This window comes from Pseudophryne corroboree, chromosome 6, assembly GCF_028390025.1.
Source record: "Pseudophryne corroboree isolate aPseCor3 chromosome 6, aPseCor3.hap2, whole genome shotgun sequence".
Classification (NCBI taxonomy): domain Eukaryota; kingdom Metazoa; phylum Chordata; class Amphibia; order Anura; family Myobatrachidae; genus Pseudophryne; species Pseudophryne corroboree.
In genome coordinates this window covers 720235508-720261879 of record NC_086449.1, presented here as the reverse complement: position 1 = coordinate 720261879, position 26372 = coordinate 720235508, and the positions used below count along the sequence as shown (strand labels likewise).

The following is a 26372-nucleotide window of genomic DNA, read 5'->3' as shown; positions in this document are numbered from 1 at the left end:
CAGAGAGGGAACCACTGGAGGGCTGAGTTATGATGTGATCAGTGGAACATGAGGCTTGGTGGGCGTCTTAGAGAGTTGAGGTATACTCAGGCGGTGCCGTTTGTGAGTATGCTGATCACCGCGGTGGGAGAGATCCGAGGGCTGCGGTTAGGACGTCACATTCGCGGCGGCGGGTGATCGTTGGTAGATCATAGGTAACGCTCCGATGTCGCGTTGTGCGGTTGCGTAGAGTAGATAAGTAGGTGCGGCAATGATGGAATTAGGTATAGTGCAGGAGAGCGCGGCGATTCCGGTCAAGTGGGGTGATACGCCTAGTGTCCGGATGCCACCTAGGGGTGGGGGACTGGATGCAGGGGCGTAGTGGCAGCCCGGTGCAGTGGACAACGGTCAGCGAGTCACCGTCAGTCTCTTCTATAAGCCTCTGGATTGATGGTGGGGAAGGGAGATTTGTGATCGTCGCGGGTGACGCTCCGTGTCACTGGTGGTGAATGCGGGGGAGAGACAATTCGGGGGTCACCAGGTCGCAGGCAGGTCAGGTTGGACCAGCGGGCCTCGACACCTAATCTTTGGGGTAGTGTAGGGAGGCCCTGTAGATTTCACGACTCTGCTGAAGTGGGAGCTGGGGAACTGGGCTTGAGGTGGCGCCAATCCCAATATGGCCGCCGGAGGTGTCACGTCCTGCGGGTCTTTGCTGTGTCCGCGGCAACCGGAGCACAGGGTCAGCACAGGGAGGGGGGCCTTGGGGGTGTAGTGTCAGGCCCGGGGACCCCTGGAAATCGACCCAGCAACCGCAGCAGTGAGGGAGTATGCGGTGGCGCCAACCGCAAGATGGCCGCCGCCGCTCGCAGCAGCCCTCACCTCAGGTGGATTCGGCTCTCCACTGCTCCCGTGAGTGTCCGCAGGCAGCGCGGCGATGGCCCCCTCAGCGGAGGGTATCAGGAGAGCAGGTGATCTGCGGCAGGAGGTGGGGCGATTCGGGCCCAACGGACGGGTCGCTTCGGCGGTCCGCCACAGAAATCGAGGCCCCGGCTCCGCCACCCGAGGTAGGCCGCAGTCTGCAGGGGACAAAGCAGGGCCCCCCCGACTCCGCAGCACTCGGCTCCTGGTGCCGGACGAGTCTGCAACTCTAGGTGCACAAGCAGGGGCTGTCCAGGCGTGTTTAGGTTGGGCCAGGGTGCAGTAATTAGATGGTTTAGCCTGGAGCTCCACTGGGACACAGCTTTCCCTGTTGCCTGTTAGGCCCGTGCAACACATTTTTCATTGCCATAATCATGCATCGGATGGCCCTTGTGGATTGTACATTTGTCTCATCCACGTCAACACTGGAGTCAGACTCCGTGTCGACATCTGTGTCTGCCATCTGAGGTAGCGGGCGTTTTTGAGCCCCTGATGGCCTCTGAGACGCCTGGGCAGGCGCGGGCTGAGATGCCGGCTGTCCCAAAGCTGTTACGTCATCTAACCTTTTATGCAAGGAGTTGACACTGTCGGTTAATACCTTCCACATATCCATCCACTCTGGTGTCGGTCCCGCAGGGGGCGACATCACACTTATCGGCTCCTGCTCCGCCTCCACGTAAGCCTCCTCATCAAACATGTCGACACACCGCACACACACACAGGGAATGCTCTGACTGAGGACAGGACCCCACAAAGTCCTTTGGGGAGACAGAGAGAGAGTATGCCAGCACACACCAGAGCGCTATATAACAGAGGGTTTACACTAAAACAAAGTGAATTTTCCCCCAATAGCTGCTTATATCACCTTTTGCGCCTAAATTTATGTGCCCCCCCTCTCTTTTTTTACCCTTCTCGTAGTGTATACTGCAGGGGAGAGCCTGGGGAGCGTCCTTCCAGCGGAGCTGTGAAGAGAAAATGGCGCTGGCTGTGCTGAGGAAGATAGCCCCGCCCCTTCACCGGCGGGCTTCTCCCGCTTTTTTAATAATATTTATGGCGGGGGATTAGGCACATATACAGTTTATAACTGTATTATGTGCATTTTGCAAAAAAGGTATACATATTGCAGCCCAGGGCGCCCCCCCCCCCCCCCCCCCTCCCCCAGCGCCCTGCACCCACCAGTGACCGGAGCGTGTGGTGTGCTGTGGGAGCAATGGCGCACAGCTGCAGTGCTGTGCGCTACCTTATTGAAGACCGGAGTCTTCAGCCGCCGATTTTCTCCTGGTTCTTCCGTCTTCTGGCTCTGCAAGGGGGACGGCGGCGCGGCTCCGGGAACGGACGATCGAAGTCGGGCCCTGTGTTCGATCCCTCTGGAGCTAATGGTGTCCAGTAGCCTTAGAAGCACAAGCTAGCTGCAAGCAGGTAGGTTTGCTTCTCTCCCGTCCCTCGTAGCAGTGAGTCTGTTGCCAGCAGATCTCACTGAAAATAAAAAACCTAACAAATACTTTCTTTTTTAGTGACCTCAGGAGAGCCCACTGGGTGCATCCAGCTCTGGCCGGGCACAGATTCTAACTGAGGTCTGGAGGAGGGGCATAGAGGGAGGAGCCAGTGCACACCAGATACAGTACCTAATCTTTCTTTTAAGAGTGCCCAGTCTCCTGCGGAGCCCGTCTATTCCCCATGGTCCTTACCCAGCATCCACTAGGACGTCAGAGAAAGTATGATACTACTCTGTGTAATCCTTTAAGCCCTGTACACACGGGGGCGATGTGTGCTGAGCGATCTAGCACAGACCGCTCAGCACACATCTCTCCCCCCACTCAGCGCGATGTGTGCTGAGGGGGGTGGATGCTCATTTCATCCAGCAGTGAAATGAGTGATCTCACTAGATTTGTCATGCATGCATGCCAAATCTAAAACCACCGATAGCGATGCGCTGGACCATTCATCGCTTTCGCTGGCACCCTACACACGGAGAGATCCGTGCTTAATTTCTAAGCAATCTAGTCAGATTGCTTAGAATTTAAGCACGGATCTCTCTGTGTACCCCCTTTAGTCTTAGAAATTAGGTGTATTACATTTTCCTTTTTTATCTATGCTTAAAGATCCACAAATATAGAAGGGAACCGAAGTAAAGTCATTGTCTAACAAATAAGATCATTGGAGAAATAATCCAGTGCATCCGGAAAGTATTCACAGCACCTCACTTTTCCACATTTTTTTATGTTACAGCCTTATTCCGAAATGGAGTAAATTCATTTTTGTCCTTAAAATTCTACAATACCCCATAATGAAAACGTGAAAAGTTTTTGGGTTGATTTTTGCAAATTTATTAAAAAATAACTAAGAAATCACATGTGTATAAGTATTCACAGCCTTTCCCATGAAGCCCTGACCCGCCGCGACAATGTATGGTTTGAGTGCCTGCCGATGTGGAAGGTCGTTATGTCACCTGTAGCGTGATATGCCTTCTCCCACATCGGCAAGGCTGTTATCGTCACCGCAGTCTGTGCGCATGCGCCCTTCTCTCGTTTCCAGCTTGCACCACTGGCCGCCTTTGTCGCATGCGCAATTAGGCTGTGTGGAAGTGTTTGTCCACTATCAATAAAATTGGATGTTCAAAATTACAATAATTTAAAAAAAAACATCCATGAATGCTGCTGCCACACATCGCCTGGTCGGGGGAAGCGAACCGGATCTGCGGCCTTAGGAGGCGAAAAGTGGCAGCAGAGGCAATCATACATTGCCTCTACCCTTCGTCTCCTGTGTGACCAGTGGGGAAGCGGTAAGCGGTGGGGGCGCGCAGCTGTCATTGCACATGGCGTTAACACGCCGTTCATACATTTAAGTGAAGCGCAAAATGTAGGATTTTCCGTGCTCTGTGGCTAACAGAAAGCACAGCGCACTATCATACATCTGCCTCATGATTTGGAAAGGCACACACCTGTCTTATATAATGTCCCACACTTGACAGTGTGTGTCTAAGCACAAACCAAGGATTGTCTCGAATTACAAATCTGGGGAAGGGTACAGAAAAATATCTTCTGCTTTGAAGGTCCCAATCAGCACAGTTGCTTCCATCATCCATAAATGGAAGAAGTTCGGAACCACCAGGATTCTTCTTAAAGCTGGCCAGCTGTCTAAACTAAGCGATCGGGGGAGAAGCGGTCTAGTCAGGGAGGTGACCAAGAACCCGATGGTCACTCTGTCAGAGCTACAGCATTCCTCTGTAGAGAGAGGAGAACCATCCAGAAGGACAACCATCTCTGCAGTAATCCACCAATCAGGCCTGCATGGTAGAGTGGCCAGACGGAAGCCACTCCTTAGTAAAAAGCACATGGCAGCCCACTTGGAGTTTGCTAAAATGCACCTGAAGGACTCTCAGACCATGAGAAACAAAATACTGAACACTTTGGCGTGAATGCAAGGCGTCATGTTTGGAGGAAACCAGGAATACTTATGTACACGTGATTTCTTGGTTTTTTATTTTTTGTAAATTTGCTAAAATCTCAAATACATTTTTCAAGTTGTCATTATGGGTTATTGTGTGTAGAATAATTTATGTGGACAAAGTGAAGCGCTGTGAATACTTTCCAGATGCACTGTATAAATAGCCTTTGTCATTGACCAGTTTTGATTAAGAGGTTGTGTGTGGGGGGTGGAAAGACCGACCATAAGGGGAGGAGAAGGGGAAGGAATATGGCAGGAGGTCTAACTTTGGATTGGAGTTATAGGATTGTTTAAATAGAGAACTTTTGTCAACAAATGTGGCAGAAATTTTTAGAACCCTGGTCATAAGTTCCGTGCGATGTACCAGACTCTGTTAAAAAAAAAAATTTGAATTGAGGCAGGGGTGTTGGGTGTTTGAGTATATGGGGTATATTCAATTAAAGTCGGATCCATTCCGACATGTATTTGTCGGAATGGATCCGACAACCCCTATTCAATTCCATCTAAAATTCAACTTTTTCAAATCGAATTTAGATAGCACCCAGAGGAGGAGAGGGGGGGGCAGTGTGCTGAAGCCGGGTGGAAGCTGCCGTGAGGTCGGGCGGGTGAGTGACATCCAGCTGCAGCGCTACTGTAGTGCTGATCTCCCTGTATGCCCGCCGGCTGTCCCCGGCGGCTCCCCCCCACCACCCCCTCGCCTCTTCTGGGTCCGCATCTCAGTCCGACATCATTTTGATGTCGGACTGAGATGGTCGAAAAGGGGGCCAAAACCTGTCGGATTTGGCCTCGTTTTCGACATCAACACGTGGAAGGGCAGCTATTCCGCCGATCCACGTGCTTTTCGACAAGTCGAAAAATTTAGCAAAATATTGAATAGGTCGACAGACGTCAGTTTTCGACTTCAATTGAATATACCCCTATGTCTTATTAGTTTGTTATGATGACCAGTGCGCTTTTGGCAACTCCACCAAATGTGATGAAATTCTTATTTAAATAATGACATTATTAGAACATTACAATAGTGCATATATATATATATATATATTTATTTTTTTTAAACCCCACTTCACGGTTTTATTTTGATTAAATGTTGTATAATATTTCTTATATTCGTAAACTATACTTTGATTTGCGGTGTTCCATTTGCTCCTCCAGCATCAACCCTCCTAAAGCCAGTAGTTAGGTACACACCTGAAAGATTTCACTGAGTCCAAAAATCTTTGATTTTCTGAGAGATTAAACTATATTAATAACATCTAGTGGACATGCTGCTAAATTATCTGAATGATTATACAAGTATGTCCTAAAGATCATCAAAGATGACATTTTAAATGACCTATTGGGCAGAATGTCGGCAAGATCATGTACACATTACATGGATTATCACTTTGGATAGATGTCATGCAGCGGCCAGATCAGGATTTAAATAAATAGACTAGAAATTGATCAGTCAGAATAAAAATAAATCTGGTAGAACATTGGTGCGTGTTTGGGTTCCATTGGCTGACCTGACGGGGGAACCTGATACACTATTTATCTCTAATCAGATCAGTTCATGCAGATGACCAGACTGGAATTCCAGTTGTTTAGATCTCCGATATACAGGTATATGCAATTCACGGCGAATCGCGGCAATTTTTCGCCGTTTTTTAATTCGACTCAATTCGACAGGTGAATTCCGGCAGGTGGCTGCCGGAATTCACCATATTCAATGAAAAACGGATTCGCCAGAACCGCGGGCGAAAATCGGCCGATTTGGCGGATTTTGCAGCGATTTTAAAAAACGGGAAAAAACGGGAAAAACCCGGAAAAAAAAATGGCGTGGGGTCCCCCCTCCAAAGCATAACCAGCCTCGGGCTCTTCGAGCTGGTCCTGGTTCTAAAAATGCGGGGAAAAATTGGGCAGGGATCCCCCGTATTTTTAAAACCAGCACCGGGCTCTGCGCCTGGTGCTGGTGCCAGAAATACGGGGGACAAAAAGAGTAGGGGTCCCCCGTATTTTTAACACCAGCATCGGGCTCCACTAGCTGGACAGATAATGCCACAGCCGGGGGTCACTTTTATGCCGTGCCCTGCGGCCGTGGCATTAACTACCCAACTAGTCACCCCTGGCCGGGGTACCCTGGGGAAGTGGGGACTCCTACATTCAAGGGGTCCCCCCCCCCAGCCACCCAAGGGCCAGGGGTGAAGCCCGAGGCTGTCCCCCCCCCATCCAATGGGCTGCGGATGGGGGGGCTGATAGCCTTTTGTGATAATAAAAAGATATTGTTTTTTCCAGTAGTACTACAAGTCCCAGCAAGCCTCCCCCGCAAGCTGGTACTTGGAGAACCACAAGTACCAGCATGCGGGAGAAAAACGGGCCCGCTGGTACCTGTAGTACTACTGGAAAAAAATACCCAAATAAAAACAGGACACAGACACCTTAATAGTAAAACTTTATTACACACTACCGACACACACATACTTACCTATGTTGACACGCCGACTGCCACGGTCTCCGACGATCCGAGGGTACCTGTGAAAAAATTATACTCACCTTCCAGCGTCCAGAGGTACATCCACGTCCAGAGATAATCCACGAACTTGTTAAAAAAACAAACCGAACACCCGCTCCATATCGGACTGAAAGGGGTCCCATGCTGACACATCAGACCCCTTTCTCCCGAATGCCGGGACATCACGTGACTCCTGTCACTGAAGTCCCTTCAGCCAATCAGGAAGCGCTACTTCCGTGGCGCTCACCTGATTGGCTGTGCGCTGTCTGTGCTGTGACAGCGCATCGCAAAGCCGCTCCATTAGTTTCAATGGTGGGAACTTAGCGGCTAGCGGGGGGGTTACCCGCGGTCAGCCGCTGACCGGCGGTTGACCTCACCGCTAGCTGCTAAGTTCCCACCATTGAATATAATGGAGCGGCTTTGCGATGCGCTGTCACAGCACAGACAGCGCACAGCCAATCAGGTGAGCGCAACGAAGTTGCGCTTCCTGATTGGCTTTAGAGACCTTTCTGTGACAGCTGTCACTGACAGGTCTCATTCGTGGAAAGGGGTCTCATGTGTCAGCATGGGACCCCTTTCAGCCCGGTGGTCGGGTATTTGCGATTTGTTATTTTGCCAAGTCCGTGGATTTATCTCTGGACCATGGCTGAGGTGAGTATATTGAACTTTTCTTTTCAGGTATCCGTGGATTCTACTTGGAGAAGAGGACCGATGTCGGCGTGTGAACATAGGTAAGTATGTGTGTGTCGGCAGTGTGTAATAAAGTTTTACTGTCACGGTGTGTGTGTCCTGTTTTTATTTGGGTATTTTTTTCCCAGTAGTACTACAGGTACCAGCGGGCCCGTTTTTCTCCCGCATGCTGGTACTTGTGGTTCTCCAAGTACCAGCTTGCGGGGGAGGCTTGCTGGGACTTGTAGTACTACTGGAAAAAACAATATATTTTCATGATCACAAAAGACTATCAGCCCCCCCATCCGCAGCCCATTGGATGGGGGGGGACAGCCTCGGGCTTCACCCCTGGCCCTTGGGTGGCTGGGGGGGGGGACCCCTTGATTGAAGGGGTCCCCACTCCCCCAGAGTACCCCGGCCAGGGGTGACTAGTTGGATATTTAATGCCACGGCCGCAGGGCACGGCATAAAAGTGACCCCCGGCTGTGGCATTATCTGTCCAGCTAGTGGAGCCCGATGCTGGTGTTAAAAATACGGGGGACCCCTACTCTTTTTGTCCCCCGTATTTTTGGCACCAGCACCAGGCGCAGAGCCCGGTGCTGGTTTTAAAAATACGGGGGATCCCCTGTCAATTTTCCCCCCGCATTTTTAGAACCAGGACCAGCTCGAAGAGCCCGAGGCTGGTTATGCTTTGGAGGGGGGACCCCACACCATTTTTTTTTAGGATTTTACCGTTCCAGCAATAAAAAAATAAATAAATAAAAATAATATTTTAAAACATATATAAATAATATTTGTGCCTCCAAAAAAAAAAAAAAAAAGTACCTAATCCCTTCTAATATAAATAGATATGCTATTCCTAAAAAAAAACACACCAAAAAAAACATGTTTAAATTTTTTTTTATTGTTTTCACCCTCCAAAGTGTGGCGGATTGAAAATGACGAATTTGCTGTCTAAAAGCACTGCTGTCGAATTTCCAAACTTGAATTGAATATGCTTTGGTCGAATTGCAGCACTTATATCATTGCAGAAAAGTCGAATTTGCAAAAATTCGAATTTCAAAAAGTCGAATTTTGAAAGTCCGTTTTTTGGTCGGAAAGCACTGAATTGCATAGGCGAATTTTTTTTTGGGGCGAAAATGACCCGAAATTCGACAATTTCGGGAATTCGACCGCAATTGCATATACCCCTTAGTGTTAACACTGGTTTTGTAATACCTTGTCCTCTGTGACACCACACTGGATTGTGTACATTTTTCTGTTATGTATGTGGCAGAATACACACCTCCGTTCATGTGTTTGTGTGTGACCCTCACCATTCAGTCAGTAGGTTATAGTCCAGATCCATTGTATGCAGGGGTTCACTACGATATGCCGACGGTCGGGCTCCCGGCGACCAGCATACCGGCGCCGGGAGCCCGACCGCCGGCTTACCGACAGTGTGGCGAGCGCAAATGATCCCCTTGCGGGCTTGCTGCGCTCGCCACGCTACTGGCACGGTGGCGCGCTACTATTTTATTCTCCCTCCAGGGGGGTCGTTTACCCACGCGAGGGAGAAAAAGTGTCGGTATGCCGGCTGTCAGGATTCCGGCGCAAGGATCCCGTCAGTCGGCATACTGAAGACCACCCGTATGCAGTTGTTAGCTTCATGTGGGATATTGTATTCATAGCATTAATTCTGAACTCTGTCATGGGTAATGCCAACCGCACTCATTAGTAAAATATGGCATTTGGACATCTGGTGTCTAGATCCCTCTAAGGCCCCTTGACTTAAAGATCCCTGAAACACTTAATGTGTCCTTCAGTCCTCTCTCTAATAGGGATCAGTATGATTTCCCGATGGACGGGATGCCGGCTGTCAAAATATTGACAGCGGCATTCCGACCATCACAAACCTGACAGCCCCTGTAAAAGTACCCTAACCCTCCCCTGCCACCTACCCTAACCCTCCCTTCCTTGCTGGCTAATCCTAACCCTCCCTTTCTAGGTGCCTAATCCTCCCTCCCCCCGTACCTAACCCTAACTTACCCATCCCTGCACCCTAACCCCCATTCTCCTGCCTAAACATAACCTCCCCCTGCGGTAGACCGCCAGCGCGTCCCGCTGTCGGAACGATCGGGTTTCCAGCTGTCTATATTTTGACACCGGTACCCTGAACGACACCGGGCTTGAGGCGTCCTTCAGTATTCCAGCGTTGGTATAGCAGGATGTTAATTGCATCCCTTCTAGTACCATGTCCATAACATGTTCAGACTTTGTATCATTGTATCATTCAATTTTTAACAATATCGTTCATATCGATCATCGTTATCGGCAAGTGTGTAGGGCCCTTAAGAGAGACCTTGCATTCTAAAGGCTATTGTGAAGTTTCCCTTATTGCAAGCAAAAACGACTAACGCCTGTTTTATCATTTAGTCTACACACTTGAGTTTTATTATATTTTTCTCTTTCTCTGACGTCCTAGTGGATGCTGGGAACTCCGTAAGGACCATGGGGAATAGCGGCTCCGCAGGAGACTGGGCACAACTAAGAAAGATTTAGGACTACCTGGTGTGCACTGGCTCCTCCCTCTATGCCCCTCCTCCAGACCTCAGTTAGAATGTTGTGCCCGGCCGAGCTGGTTGCACACTAGGGGCTCTCCTGAGCTCTTAGAAAAGAAAGTATATTTAGGTTTTTTTATTTTCAGTGAGATCTGCTGGCAACAGACTCACTGCTACGAGGGACTAAGGGGAGAAGAAGCGAACCTACCTGCTTGCAGCTAGCTTGGGCTTCTTAGGCTACTGGACACCATTAGCTCCAGAGGGATCGAACACAGGCCCAGCCTCGGTCGTCCGGTCCCGGAGCCGCGCCATTGCTCCCCATGCACACCACACACTCCGGTCACTGATGGGTGCAGGGCGCTGGGGGGGGGGGGGGGGGGGGGCGCCCTGGGCTGCAATAAGAGTACCTTAGCTTGGCAAAAGAACACATAATATAGTCAGTAAGACCATATATGTGTAAAATCCCCTGCCAAAAATATCCTGAAAAAAGCGGGAGAAGTCCGCCGTGAAGGGGGCGGGGCTATCTCCCTCAGCACACTGGCGCCATTTCCTCTCACAGCTCCGCTGGAAGGATGCTCCCAAGGCTCTCCCCTGCAGTTTCCAGGCTCAATAGGGTAAAAAAGAGAGGGGGGGGCACTAAATTTAGGCGCAAACTGTGTATTATAGCAGCTATAGGGGAAATATCACTGTGTGTGGTGTGTATCCCTGCATTATATAGCGCTCTGGTGTGTGCTGGCATACTCTCTCTGTCTCCCCAAAGGACTTTGTGGGGTCCTGTCCTCAGTCAGAGCATTCCCTGTGTGTGTGCGGTGTGTCGGTACGGCTGTGTCGACATGTTTGATGAGGAGGCTTACGTGGAGGCGGAGCAGGTGCCGATAAATGTGATGTCACCCCCTGCGGGGTCGACACCTGAATGGATGGACATGTGGAAGGAATTACGCGACAGTGTCAACTCCTTACATAAAAGGTTTGACGACATAGCAGATGTGGGACAGCCGGTTTCTCAACCCGTGCCTGCCCAGGCATCTCAAAAGCCATCAGGGGCTCTAAAACGCCCACTACCTCAGATGGCAGACACAGATGTCGACACGGATACTGACTCCAGTGTCGACGACGATGAGACTAGTGTACATTCCAATAGAGCCACTCGTTATATGATTACGGCAATGAAAAATGTGTTGCACATTTCTGATATTACCCCAGGTACCACAAAAAAGGGTATTATGTTTGGGGAGAAAAAGCTACCAGTGGTTTTTCCCCCATCTGATGAATTAAATGAAGTGTGTGAAGAAGCGTGGGCTTCCCCCGATAAGAAACTGGTAATTTCTAAAAAGTTACTAATGGCGTACCCTTTCCCGCCAGAGGACAGGTCATGTTGGGAGACATCCCCTAGGGTGGATAAAGCGCTCACACGTCTTTCAAAAAAGGTGGCACTACCGTCTCCGGACACGGCCGCCCTAAAGGAGCCTGCGGATAGAAAGCAGGAGGCTATCCTGAAGTCTGTATATACACACTCAGGAATTATACTGAGACCGGCTATTGCTTCAGCATGGATGTGCAGTGCTGCAGCTGCGTGGTCAGATTTCCTGTCGGAAAACATTGATACCCTAGACAGGGACACTATATTGCTAACCGTAGAGCATATTAAAGATGCTGTCTTATACATGAGAGATGCACAGAGGGATATTTGCCGGCTGGCATCTAAAATAAACGCAATGTCCATTTCTGCCAGGAGAGGATTGTGGACTCAGCAGTGGACAGGAGATGCAGATTCTAAAAGGCACATGGAAGTTTTGCCTTACAAGGGTGAGGAGTTGTTTGGGGATGGTCTCTCGGACCTCGTTTCCACAGCGACAGCTGGGAAGTCAGCATTTTTACCCCATGTTCCCTCACAGCCAAAGAAAGCACCGTATTATCAGGTACAGTCCTTTCGGCCCCAGAAAGGCAAGCGGGTTAGAGGCGCGTCCTTTCTGCCCAGAGGCAGAGGTAGAGGGAAAAAGCTGCAACATACAGCCAGTTCCCAGGAACAAAAGTCCTCCCCCGCTTCCTCTAATTCCACCGCATGACGCTGGGGCTCCACAGGCGGAGCCAGGTACGGTGGGGGCCCGTCTCAAGAACTGCAGCGACCAGTGGGCTCGCTCACGGGTGGATCCCTGGATTCTACAAGTAGTATCGCAGGGGTACAAGCTGGAATTCGAGACGTCTCCCCCTCGCCGTTTCCTCAAATCTGCCTTGCCAACAGCTCCCCCGGACAGGGAGGCAGTGCTGGAGGCGATTCACAAGCTGTATTCTCAGCATGTGATAATCAAGGTACCCCTCCTACAACAAGGACGGGGTTACTATTCCACAATGTTTGTGGTACCGAAACCAGACGGTTCGGTGAGACCCATTTTAAATGTAAAATCCTTGAACACTTATATAAGAAGGTTCAAGTTCAAGATGGAATCGCTCAGGGCGGTGATTGCAAGCCTGGACGAGGGGGATTACATGGTATCACTGGACATCAAGGATGCTTACCTGCATGACCCCATTTACCCTCCTCACCAGGAGTACCTCAGATTTGTGGTACAGGACTGTCATTACCAATTCCAGACGTTGCCGTTTGGTCTGTCCACGGCACTGAGGGTATTTACCAAGGTAATGGCCGAAATGATGATACTCCTTCGGAAAAAGGGAGTTTTAATTATCCCGTACTTGGACGATCTCCTTATAAAGGCGAGGTCCAGGGAACAGTTGTTGATCGGAGTAGCACTAGCTCGGGAAGTGCTACAACAGCACGGCTGGATCCTGAATATTCCAAAGTCGCAGCTGGTTCCTACAACGCGTCTACTGTTCCTGGGGATGGTTCTGGACACAGAACAGAAAAAAGTGTTTCTCCCGGAGGAGAAGGCCAAGGAGTTGTCATCTCTAGTCAGAGACCTCCTAAAACCAAAACAGGTGTCGGTGCACCACTGCACGCGAGTCCTGGGAAAGATGGTGGCTTCTTACGAAGCAATTCCATTCGGAAGGTTCCATGCAAGGATCTTTCAGTGGGATCTGTTGGACAAGTGGTCCGGATCGCATCTTCAGATGCATCGGCTGATAACCCTGTCTCCAAGGACCAGGGTGTCGCTGTTGTGGTGGCTGCAGAGTGCTCATCTTCTAGAGGGCCGCAGATTCGGCATACAGGACTGGGTCCTGGTGACCACGGATGCCAGCCTTCGAGGTTGGGGGCAGTCACACAGGGAAGAAACTTCCAAGGACTATGGACGAGTCAGGAGACTTCCCTACACATAAATATTCTGGAACTATGGCCATTGAGCCCCTGGCCTGTTTGATACGATCACACCCAGATATTGTGGGAATCGGTACGGGTCCACGTGAGGATAGAATAGCTCTATATGCCGACGACATGTTGTTGTTTTTGCAGGATTACACCAAGTCAATGCCCACTCTGCTGCGTGTGATTGAGTGCTTTGGTGATCACTCGGGTCTTAGAATTAACTGGTCTAAATCATACATTATGCCAGTCATAGGCCCCCCCCTTCTATTCCCAAAATTTCCCTGCCACTATGTTGGACAATACAATTTAAATACCTCGGGATTCAAATTACTAATGACCCTTCTGATTTTGTCCCTCTGAACCTGGACCCAACTATGCAGTGGGTCATGGGCAAATCCAAAACTTGGTGTAAGCTTCCACTGACGGTGTCTGGCAGGGTTAATCTCATTAAAATGATTATACTGCCCAAACTTTTATACATTATTCTCCAGTCCCCGGTATATATTTATCCGCTATTCTTTAGGAAATTAAATAGTGTTCTATCCTCTCTAATATGGGCTAACAAACGACCTAGGATACAGCTAAACACCCGTACCAGGCAGCGCACTGATGGTGGCCTGGCTCTACCTAATTTTCAGATATATTACTACGCTGCTCAGCTGACTCATATTAGTGTGTGCGCAGGATTCTGGGGTTAACTCTTTACACTGTGAGTTTACTCGCTGTTACTTTCCTCACCTCTCTCCTGTGCAGGTGCTGCTGAGTGGGAGCATAGCTCGGTTTCTTCCCCCTATTATTTTCCAGGCCTTAAAGATATGGCAGGCCATGAGAGTCCTCTTGGGATACGATGGTTTGGACCCTGATACCCCCCTTTGGTACTCTGACTGGCTCCCTGAATTACATGCGCTTGAGGGGCGGGAGGTATGGGCCCCTAGATCTTTGGTTTCTATCTCCCAACTTTACCTAGATGGGGTACTCAAATCCTTTCAGCAACTGAGAGATGAGTTTGGGTTACCCAATTCCTATTTTTTCAGGTACCTCCAGCTTCGTCACGCCCTCCAGTCCCAGTTTGCTGAGTCCCCCCCACGAATCCTCCCATTTCCCATCAAGACTTTTGTGGCTACTTTGGGTCGAGCTAAGATGGTCTCCCTTGCGTATGGATATTTGCTTACTAAGCTCCATGCGGACCCTCTGACACGTCTCCGTGGAAGGTGGGAGGAGGATATGGGTTTAATAACTGAGGAGGACTGGGCCCTTGCTCTGGAATACCCTGCCAAAGTTACCAAATCTCTCAGATATCAGCAAATTCAATTCTTCATTTTACACAGAACGTATATGACTCCAGCTAGGCTGGCTACTTTTGGTACGGGCGGATCAGGCCTTTGTCCTAAGTGCGGGGGGGAGGTGGGAACATTTTGGCATCTAGTGTGGGATTGCCCGAGGTTGAGGGTGTTCTGGTTGGGGGTCAGGTCAATTCTGGAGAGTACGGGAGTGACTGGCGGACTGCTTACCCCTCAATTCTGTATTCTGGGGATGGGATGCTCTACTTCTCTGTCTGTTTCGATGGGTCTGTATGCTCGCAGTGTATGTGCCTTGGCTAAGGTTTGCATTGCGAGGCTTTGGATGGCCCCTAGAGCCCCTTTGGTTTCTGCGCTTAAGGCCCTAATTAATGATACAATAATTAAGGAAAGATATGTATATATGAAACAAAACGCATCAGCCAAATTTGAAAGGGTCTGGTCTCCATGGCTTGACTCCCCCCATTCTCACCCGATCCCGCAACTATAGAGGGCACTGAAGTGCTAACTTCCCAAAAATTTACTGTCTAATGACGTTTTTGAGATGCTTGGCGGTTGGGCCCTGCGGGGTCGTCTACTTCATTGCATGATCACTGTGGTCCTGAATCAAAATATTCCTTCTCACCTTGCTTCTGTTTTTTGTATTTTTTCTCTTTAATTTCATGTTTCTTATAGGTTAGTTTAAGGGCGTAAATATAAAAGTACATGAGGTTTTATATATATGGTTACGGATCTTGCAGACCCAAATGATCTGAACAACAGGACATTCTGTGTACATTCCCTCATGGACATGTTGAGTTATCCCACAAATGTGAACTTTTTTCAAATGAGGTTCTGCCTCAAGCTAATTGATTTATTTTTTGTGATATGATGATGCTCTGCAATGTCTGTACTTTATTCTCCAGACTGCTGAATAAAAATTACTTTATTAAAAAAAATATTCTGGAACTAAGGGCCATTTACAATGCCCTAAGTCAGGCAAGACCCCTGCTTCAACACCAGCCGGTGCTGATCCAGTCAGACAACATCACGGCGGTCGCCCATGTAAACCGTCAGGGCGGCACAAGAAGCAGGATGGCGATGGCAGAAGCCACAAGGATTCTCCGATGGGCGGAAATCATGTGTTAGCACTGTCAGCAGTGTTCATTCCGGGAGTGGACAACTGGGAAGCAGACTTCCTCAGCAGGCACGACCTCCACCCGGGAGAGTGGGGACTTCATCCAGAAGTCTTCCAAATGGTTGTACACCGTTGGGAAAGGCCACAGGTGGACATGATGGCGTCCCGCCTCAACAAAAAGCTAAAAAGATATTGCGCCAGGTCAAGGGACCCTCAGGCGATAGCTGTGGACGCTCTAGTGACACCGTGGGTGTACCAGTCGGTTTATGTGTTCCCTCCTCTGCCTCTCATACCCAAGGTATTGAGAATAATAAGAAGGAGAGGAGTAAGAACTATACTTGTGGTTCCGGATTGGCCAAGAAGAGCTTGGTACCCAGAACTTCAAGAAATGATCTCGGAGGACCCATGGCCTTTGCCGCTCAGACAGGACCTGCTGCAGCAGGGTCCCTGTCTGTTCCAAGACTTACCGCGACTGCGTTTGACGGCATGGCGGTTGAACGCCGGATCCTGAAGGAAAAGGGCATTCCGGAGGAAGTCATCCCTACGCTGATTAAAGCTAGGAAGGAGGTGACCGCAAACCATTATCACCGCATATGGCGAAAATATGTTGCGTGGTGTGAGGCCAGAAGGGCCCCAACGGAGGAATTTCAGCTGGGTCGATTTCTGCACTTCCTACAGTCAGGGGTGACTATGGGCCTCAAATTAGGTTCCATTAAGGTCCAGATTTCGTCTCTGTCGATTTGCTTCCAAAAAGAACTGGCTTCACTGCCTGAAGTTCAGACGTTTGTTAAAGGAGTGCTGCATATTCAGCCCCCTTTTGTGCCTCCAGTGGCACCTTGGGATCTCAACGTGGTGTTGGATTTCCTTAAGTCACATTGGTTTGAGCCACTTAAATCCGTGGAACTAAAATATCTCACATGGAAGGTGGTCATGCTGTTGGCCTTGGCTTTGGCCAGGCGTGTGTCAGAATTGGCGGCTTTGTCATGTAAAAGCCCTTATCTGATTTTCCATATGGATAGGGCGGAATTGAGGACTCGTCCCCAATTTCTTCCTAAGGTAGTATCAGCTTTTCATTTGAACCAACCTATTGTGGTGCCTGCGGCTACTAAGGACTTGGAGGATTCCAAGTTGCTGGACGTAGTCAGGGCCCTGAAAATCTATGTTTCCAGGACGGCTGGAGTCAGGAAAACTGACTCGCTATTTATCCTGTATGCGCTCAACAAGCTGGGTGCTCCTGCTTCAAAGCAGTCTATTGCTCGCTGGATCTGTAGTACGATTCAACTTGCACATTCTGCGGCTGGACTGCCGCCTTCCTAAATCTGTAAAAGCCCAATCCACGAGTAAAGTGGGCTCTTCTTGGGCGGCTGCCCGAGGGGTCTCTGCTTTACAACTTTGCCGAGCTGCTACTTGGTTGGGTTCAAACACATTTGCTAAGTTCTACAAGTTTGATACCCTGGCTGAGGAGGACCTTGCTTTTGCTCATTCGGTGCTGCAGAGTCATCCGCACTCTCCCGCCCGTTTGGGAGCTTTGGTATAATCCCCATGGTCCTTACGGAGTTCCCAGCATCCACTAGGACGTCAGAGAAAATAAGAATTTACTCACCGGTAATTCTATTTCTCGTAGTCCGTAGTGGATGCTGGGCGCCCATCCCAAGTGCGGGTTGTCTGCAATACTTGTATATAGTTATTGCTTAACTAAAGGGTTATTGTTTGGAGCCATCTGGTGAGAGGCTCAGTTGTTATTCATACTGTTCACTGGGTATAGTTATCACAAGTTGTACGGTGTGATTGGTGTGGCTGGTATGAGTCTTACCCTGGATTCCAAATCCTTTCCTTATTGTGTCAGCTCTTCCGGGCACAGTATCCTAACTGAGGTCTGGAGGAGGGGCATAGAGGGAGGAGCCAGTGCACACCAGGTAGTCCTAAATCTTTCTTAGTTGTGCCCAGTCTCCTGCGGAGCCGCTATTCCCCATGGTCCTTACGGAGTTCCCAGCATCCACTACGGACTACGAGAAATAGAATTACCGGTGAGTAAATTCTTATTTTCTGTTGCGTGTTCTGCAGGTCACATCAACAACTTGTACAATACTGTGTTCTGGATGCTGGTACAGAAGGGAGGATTAACTCCAGCTCAAGCTCAGGATAAGCTAAAGGTAAGACTGGCACATTCAAGTGGGCAGGCTCCAGAGGCTTGTAGTGGGTTTTTTTTTTTTTTTGGGGGGGGGGGGGGGGGGTTTATCCCTAGCACAGAATATGCATAGCTAATGCTTATGGGGACATGGTACTAGACAGTACGCGAATGTATAGCTCTTTAATATATTAAACAGTTTGATATCCCTTTCATAAGCATGTGGTAAGTTATTGTCGTCTAAAAGGTTATACTGCAGTTATGCTGTAAGATATACTGTAGGATGCATTCATTTGTCATTGAAGGACTGCAAGACCAAAAATGTAATTTTCAGAGATTAAGTATTTCAAAGTCTCTTAAACAATGTGTAAAATGGTGCTGAGATGACATCCTCGCATCTCTTTATTATTGAGTTACTTATATAGTGCTGCACACATTACACAGCAATTTACATTGAATATTTAGATCTTTGCACCATTTGCTGCCCCAGCGGAGCTTACACTCTATGGGCCTGATTCATATGGACATTCGCTGCTTCAATCCCATATGCAGATACTGTGTGAAAATATGCTAATAGTAAAATAGTTAATGAGGTTGAAAAGAGGCTAAATGCCCATCGGGTTCAACCTGCATTCTGTATTAAGGAGTTCACATTATAATGCACCAGCTAAAGTAATGGTTTCGCACCAATTCACAACTAGATTTCGTATCACTCCCATATACTTAATGTCAGTATATTAAATGCTATGGGGTATATGCAATTCACGGCGAATCGCGGCAATTTTTCGCCGTTTTTTAATTCGACTAAATTCGCCAGGTGAATTCCGGAAGGTGGCTTCCGGAATTCACCATATTCAATGAAAAACGGATTCGCCAGAGTCGCGGGCGAAAATCGGCCGATTTGGCGGATTTTGCCGCGATTTAAAAAAACGGGGAAAAACCCGAAAAAAAAATGGCGTGGGGTCCCCCCTCCAAAGCATAACCAGCCTCGGGCTCATCGAGCTGGTCCTGGTTCTAAAAATCCGGGGAAAAATTGGCCAGGGATCCCCCGTATTTTTAAAACCAGCACCGGGCTCTGCGCCTGGTGCTGGTGCCAAAAATACGGGGGACAAAAAGAGTAGGGGTCCCCCGTATTTTTAACACCAGCATCGGGCTCCACTAGCTGGACAGATAATGCCACAGCCGGGGGTCACTTTTATGCCGTGCCCTGCGGCCGTGGCATTAAATATCCAACTAGTCACCCCTGGCCGGGGTACCCTGGGGGAGTGGGGACCCCTTCAATCAAGGGGTCCCCCCCCCCCAGCCACCCAAGGGCCAGGGGTGAAGCCCGAGGCTGTCCCCCCCCCCCCCCATCCAATGGGCTGCGGATGGGGGGGCTGATAGCCTTTTGTGATAATAAAAAGATATTGTTTTTTCCAGTAGTACTACAAGTCCCAGCAAGCCTCCCCCGCAAGCTGGTACTTGGAGAACCACAAGTACCAGCATGCGGGAGAAAAACGGGCCCGCTGGTACCTGTAGTACTACTGGGAAAAAAATACCCCAAAAAAAAACAGGACACACACACCGTGACAGTAAAACTTTATTACACACTACCGACACACACATACTTACCTATGTTGACACGCTGACTGCCACGGTCTCCGACGATCCGAGGGTACCTGTGAAAAAATGATACTCACCTTCCAGCGTCCAGAGATAAATCCACGTCCAGAGAGATAAATCCACGTACTTGTAAAAAAAAAAGAAAACGCAAATACCCGCTCCATACCGGACTAGAAAGGGGTCCAATGCTTTCACATCAGACCCCTTTCTCCCGAATGCCGGGACATCACGTGACTCCTGTCACTGAAGTCCCTTCAGCCAATCAGGAAGCGCTACTTCCGTGGCGCTCACCTGATTGGCTGTGCGCTGTCTGTACTGTGACAGCACATCGCAAAGCCGCTCCATTACTTTCAATGGTGGGAACTTTGCGGGTAGCGGTGGGGTCACCCGCCGGTCAGCCGCTGACCGGCGGGTGACCTTACCGCTAGCTGCTAAGTTCCCACCATTGAAAGTAATGGAGCGGCTTTGCGATGTGCTGTCACAGTACAGACAGCGCACAGCCAATCAGGTGAGCGCAACGAAGTTGCGCTTCCTGATTGGCTTAGAGACCTTTCTGTGACAGCTGTCACTGACAGGTCTCATTCGTGGAAAGGTGTCCCATGTGTCAGCATGGGACCCCTTTCAGTCCGGCATGGAGCGGGTGTTCGGTTTGTTTTTTTGCCAAGTACGTGGATTTATCTCTGGACCATGGCTGAGGTGAGTATATTGATCTTTTCTTTTCAGGTATCCGTGGATTCTACATGGAGAAGAGGACCGATGTCGGCGTGTGAACATAGGTAAGTATGTGTGTGTCGACGTATGAAATAAAGTTTTACTGTCGACGGTGTGTGTGTCCTGTTTTTATTTGGGTATTTTTTTCCCAGTAGTACTACAGGTACCAGCGGGCCCGTTTTTCTCCCGCATGCTGGTACTTGTGGTTCTCCAAGTACCAGCTTGCGGGGGAGGCTTGCTGGGACTTGTAGTACTACTGGAAAAAACAATATCTTTTTATTATCACAAAAGGCTATCAGCCCCCCCCATCCGCAGCCCATTGGATGGGGGGGGACAGCCTCGGGCTTCACCTCTGGCCCTTGGGTGGCTGGGGGGGGGACCCCTTGATTGAAGGGGTCTCCACTCCCCCAGGGTACCCCGGCCAGGGGTGACTAGTTGGATATTTAATGCCACGGCCGCAGGGCACGGCATAAAAGTGACCCCCGGCTGTGGCATTATCTGTCCAGCTAGTGGAGCCCGATGCTGGTGTTAAAAATACGGGGGACCCCTACTCTTTTTGTCCCCCGTATTTTTGGCACCAGCACCAGGCGCAGAGCCCGGTGCTGGTTTTAAAAATACGGGGGATCCCCTGTCAATTTTTTCCCCGCATTTTTAGAACCAGGACCAGCTCGAAGAGCCCGAGGCTGGTTATGCTTTGGAGGGGGGACCCCACGCAATTTTTTTTTATGATTTCACCGTTCCAGCATAAAAAAAAATAATAAAAAAAATAATATTTTAAAAAATATATAAATAATTTCTCTATCGTCCTAAGTGGATGCTGGGGTTCCTGAAAGGACCATGGGGGGAATAGCGGCTCCGCAGGAGACAGGGCACAAAAAAGTAAAGCTTTACTAGGTCAGGTGGTGTGCACTGGCTCCTCCCCCTATGACCCTCCTCCAGACTCCAGTTAGATTTTGTGCCCGAACGAGAAGGGTGCAATCTAGGTGGCTCTCCTAAAGAGCTGCTTAGAGAAAGTTTAGTTTAGGTTTTTTTTCTTTACAGTGAGTCCTGCTGGCAACAGGATCACTGCAACGTGGGACTTAGGGGGAAAGTAGTAAACTCACCTGCATGCAGAGTGGATTTGCTGCTTGGCTACTGGACACCATTAGCTCCAGAGGGATCGAACACAGGCCCAGCCGTGGAGTCCGGTCCCGGAGCCGCGCCGCCGACCCCCTTGCAGATGCTGAAGCGTGAAGAGGTCCGGAAACCGGCGGCTGAAGACTCCTCAGTCTTCATAAGGTAGCGCACAGCACTGCAGCTGTGCGCCATTTTCCTCTCAGCACACTTCACTGGGCAGTCACTGAGGGTGCAGAGCGCTGGGGGGGGGCGCTCTGAGAGGCAAATATAAACCTTATACAAGGCTAAAAATACCTCACATATAGCCCATAGGGGCTATATGGAGATATTTAACCCCTGCCTGACTGGAAAAATAGCGGGAGAAGAACCCGCCGAAAAAGGGGCGGGGCCTATCTCCTCAGCACACGGCGCCATTTTCTGTCACAGCTCCGCTGGTCAGAACGGCTCCCAGGTCTCTCCCCTGCACTGCACTACAGAAACAGGGTAAAACAGAGAGGGGGGGCACATTAATGGCTATATATATATATATATTAAAGCAGCTATAAGGGAGCACTTAATATAAGGATATCCCTTGTATATATAGCGCTTTGTGGTGTGTGCTGGCAGACTCTCCCTCTGTCTCCCCAAAAGGGCTAGTGGGTCCTGTCTTCATTAGAGCATTCCCTGTGAGTTTGCGGTGTGTGTCGGTACGTGGTGTCGACATGTATGAGGACGATATTGGTGTGGAGGCGGAGCAATTGCCAAATATGCAGATGTCACCCCCCAGGGGGTCGACACCAGAATGGATGCCTTTATTTGTGGAATTACGTGATGGTTTATCTTCCCTTAAACAGTCAGTTGAGGACATGAGGCGGCCGGACAATCAATTAATGCCTGTCCAGGCGCCTCAAACACCGTCAGGGGCGGTAAAACGCCCTTTGCCTCAGTCGGTCGACACAGACCCAGACACGGGCACTGATTCTAGTGACGACGGTAGAAATTCAAACGTATTTTCCAGTAGGGCCACACGTTATATGATTTTGGCAATGAAGGAGACGTTACATTTAGCTGATACTACAGATACCGTAAAACAGGGTATTATGTATGGTGTGAAAAAACTACAAACAGTTTTTCCTGAATCAGAAGAATTAAATGACGTGTGTGATGAAGCGTGGGTTGCTCCTGATAAAAAGTTGATAATTTCAAAAAAGTTATTGGCATTATACCCTTTCCCGCCAGAGGTTAGGGCGCGCTGGGAAACACCCCCTAAGGTGGACAAGGCGCTCACACGCTTATCCAAACAAGTGGCGTTACCCTCTCCTGAGACGGCCGCACTTAAGGATCCATCAGATAGAAAGATGGAAGTTATTCAAAAGAATATATACACACATGCAGGTGTTATACTACGACCAGCTATAGCAACTGCCTGGATGTGCAGTGCTGGAGTAGTTTGGTCAGAATCCCTGATTGAAAATATTGATACCCTAGATAGGGACAATGTTTTACTGTCGTTAGAACAAATAAAGGATGCATTTATCTATATGCGTGATGCACAGAGGGATATTTGCACACTGGCATCTCGGGTGAGTGCTATGTCCATTTCAGCCAGAAGAGCCTTATGGACACGACAGTGGACAGGCGATGCGGATTCAAAACGTCACATGGAGGTTTTGCCGTATAAAGGGGAGGAGTTATTTGGAGTTGGTCTATCAGACTTGGTGGCCACGGCTACTGCCGGGAAATCCACTTTTTTACCTCAAGTCACTCCCCAACAGAGAAAGGCACCGACCTTTCAACCGCAGCCTTTTCGCTCCTACAAAAATAAGAGAGCAAAGGGCTTGTCGTACCTGCCACGAGGCAGAGGAAGAGGGAAGAGACACCAACAGGCAGCTCCTTCCCAGGAACAGAAGCCCTCCCCGGCTCCTGCAAAAACCTCAGCATGACGCTGGGGCCTCTCAAGCGGACTCGGGGACAGTGGGGGGCCGTCTCAAAAATTACAGCGCGCAGTGGGCTCACTCGCAGGTAGACCCCTGGATCCTGCAGATAATATCTCAGGGGTACAGGTTGGAATTAGAGACGGATCCTCCTCATCGTTTCCTGAAGTCTGCCTTACCAACCGTCTCTTCCGAAAGGGAGAGGGTGTTGGAAGCCATTCACAAGCTGTACGCTCAGCAGGTGATAGTCAAAGTACCCCTATTACAACAAGGAAAGGGGTATTATTCCACTCTATTTGTGGTACCGAAGCCGGATGGCTCGGTAAGGCCTATTCTAAATCTGAAGTCCTTGAACCTCTACATAAAAAAGTTCAAGTTCAAGATGGAGTCACTCAGAGCAGTGATAGCGAACCTGGAAGAAGGGGACTTTATGGTATCCTTGGACATCAAGGATGCGTATCTACACGTTCCGATTTACCCCGCACACCAGGGGTACCTCAGGTTCATTGTTCAAAACTGTCACTATCAGTTTCAGACGCTGCCGTCCGGATTGTCCACGGCGCCTCGGGTCTTTACCAAGGTAATGGCCGAGATGATGATTCTTCTTCGAAGAAAAGGCGTATTAGTTATCCCATACTTGGACGATCTCCTAATAAGGGCAAGGTCCAGAGAACAGCTGGAGACAGCTTTAGCACTATCTCAAGAGGTGCTAAGACAACACGGGTGGATTCTGAATATTCCAAAATCCCATTTAATCCCGACAACTCGTCTGCTGTTCCTAGGAATGATTCTGGACACGGTTCAGAAAAAGGTTTTCCTTCCAGAGGAAAAAGCCAAGGAGTTATCCGATCTGGTCAGGAACCTCCTAAAACCAGGAAAAGTGTCAGTACATCAATGCACAAGAGTCCTGGGAAAAATGGTGGCTTCTTACGAAGCAATTCCATTCGGCAGATTCCATGCAAGAATATTCCAAAGGGATCTGTTGGACAAATGGTCAGGGTCGCATCTGCAGATGCACCTGCGAATAACCCTGTCACCAAAGACAAGGGTGTCACTTCTGTGGTGGTTGCAGAAGGCTCACCTATTAGAAGGCCGCAGATTCGGCATTCAGGATTGGATCCTGGTGACCACGGACGCCAGCCTGAGAGGCTGGGGAGCAGTCACACAAGGAAGAAACTTCCAGGGAGTATGGACGAGTCTGGAAAAGTCTCTTCACATAAACATTCTGGAACTAAGAGCAATCTACAATGCTCTAAGCCAGGCGGAACTTCTCCTGCAAGGAAAGCCGGTGTTGATTCAGTCGGACAACATCACGGCGGTCGCCCATGTAAACAGGCAGGGCGGCACAAGAAGCAGGAGTGCAATGGCAGAAGCTGCCAAGATTCTTCGCTGGGCGGAGAATCACGTGATAGCACTGTCAGCAGTGTTCATCCCGGGCGTGGACAACTGGGAAGCAGACTTCCTCAGCAGACACGATCTTCATCCGGGAGAGTGGGGTCTACATCCAGAAGTCTTCAACATGTTAATAGACCGTTGGGAAAGACCAATTGTAGACATGATGGCGTCTCGCCTCAACAAGAAACTGGACAAATATTGCGCCAGGTCAAGAGATCCACAGGCAATAGCTGTGGACGCACTGGTAACTCCTTGGGTGTACCAGTCAGTGTATGTGTTTCCTCCTCTGCCGCTCATACCAAAGGTATTGAAGATCATACGGCAAAGAAGAGTAAGAACAATACTAGTGGTTCCGGATTGGCCGAGAAGGACTTGGTATCCGGAACTTCAAGAGATGCTCACGGACGAACCGTGGCTTCTACCTCTGAGAAGGGACCTGCTACAGCAGGGTCCCTGTCTTTTTCAAGACTTACCGCGGCTGCGTTTGACGGCATGGCGGTTGAACGCCAGATCCTAAAAGGGAAAGGCATTCCAGAAGAAGTCATTCCTACCTTGATTAAGGCACGGAAGGAAGTCACCGTGAAACATTATCACCGCATTTGGCGAAAATATGTAGCGTGGTGCGAGGATCGGAGGGTTCCGACGGAGGAATTCCAACTGGGTCGTTTCCTACATTTCCTGCAATCAGGATTATCTATGGGTCTCAAATTGGGATCCATTAAGGTTCAAATTTCGGCCCTGTCAATATTCTTCCAAAAAGAATTGGCCTCTGTCCCTGAGGTCCAGACTTTTGTCAAGGGAGTACTGCATATACAGCCTCCTGTGGTGCCTCCGGTGGCACCGTGGGATCTAAATGTAGTTTTAGATTTCCTCAAATCCCATTGGTTTGAACCATTGAAAAAGGTGGATTTGAAATATCTCACATTGAAAGTGACTATGTTACTAGCCCTGGCCTCTGCCAGGAGAGTATCTGAATTGGCGGCTTTATCTTATAAAAGTCCTTATCTAATCTTCCATTCGGATAGGGCAGAACTGCGGACTCGTCCGCATTTTCTCCCTAAAGTGGTATCAGCATTTCATCTGAACCAACCTATTGTGGTGCCTGCGGCCACTAGCGACTTGGAGGACTCCAAGTTGTTGGACGTTGTCAGAGCCTTAAAAATATACATTGCAAGGACGGCTGGAGTCAGAAAATCTGACTCGCTGTTTATATTGTATGCACCCAACAAGTTGGGCGCACCTGCTTCTAAGCAGTCGATTGCTCGTTGGATTTGTAACACAATTCAACTTGCACATTCTGTGGCAGGCCTGCCACAGCCTAAAACTGTAAAAGCCCACTCCACAAGGAAGGTGGGCTCATCTTGGGCGGCTGCCCGAGGGGTCTCGGCATTACAACTCTGCCGAGCAGCTACGTGGTCGGGGGAGAACACGTTTGTAAAATTTTACAAATTTGATACCCTGGCAAAGGAGGACCTGGAGTTCTCTCATTCGGTGCTGCAGAGTCATCCGCACTCTCCCGCCCGTTTGGGAGCTTTGGTATAATCCCCATGGTCCTTTCAGGAACCCCAGCATCCACTTAGGACGATAGAGAAAATAAGAATTTACTTACCGATAATTCTATTTCTCGGAGTCCGTAGTGGATGCTGGGCGCCCATCCCAAGTGCGGATTATCTGCAATACTTGTACATAGTTATTGTTAACTAATTCGGGTTATTGTTAAGGAGCCATCTTTAAGAGGCCCTTTCTGTTGTCATACTGTTAACTGGGTTTAGATCACAAGTTG

The 26372-nt window shown here is 49.2% G+C and overlaps 1 protein-coding gene across 1 annotated transcript in view; it reads left to right on the top strand.

The window, feature by feature from the left end:
* THG1L (tRNA-histidine guanylyltransferase 1 like) overlaps positions 1-26372 on the top strand; it is a 120249-nt gene that overhangs the window by 60594 nt on the left and 33283 nt on the right. The window contains exon 4 of the mRNA XM_063928394.1: positions 17789-17877. Coding sequence (XP_063784464.1) covers positions 17789-17877 — 89 coding nt within the window. The remainder of the gene's footprint in view (positions 1-17788; positions 17878-26372) is intronic.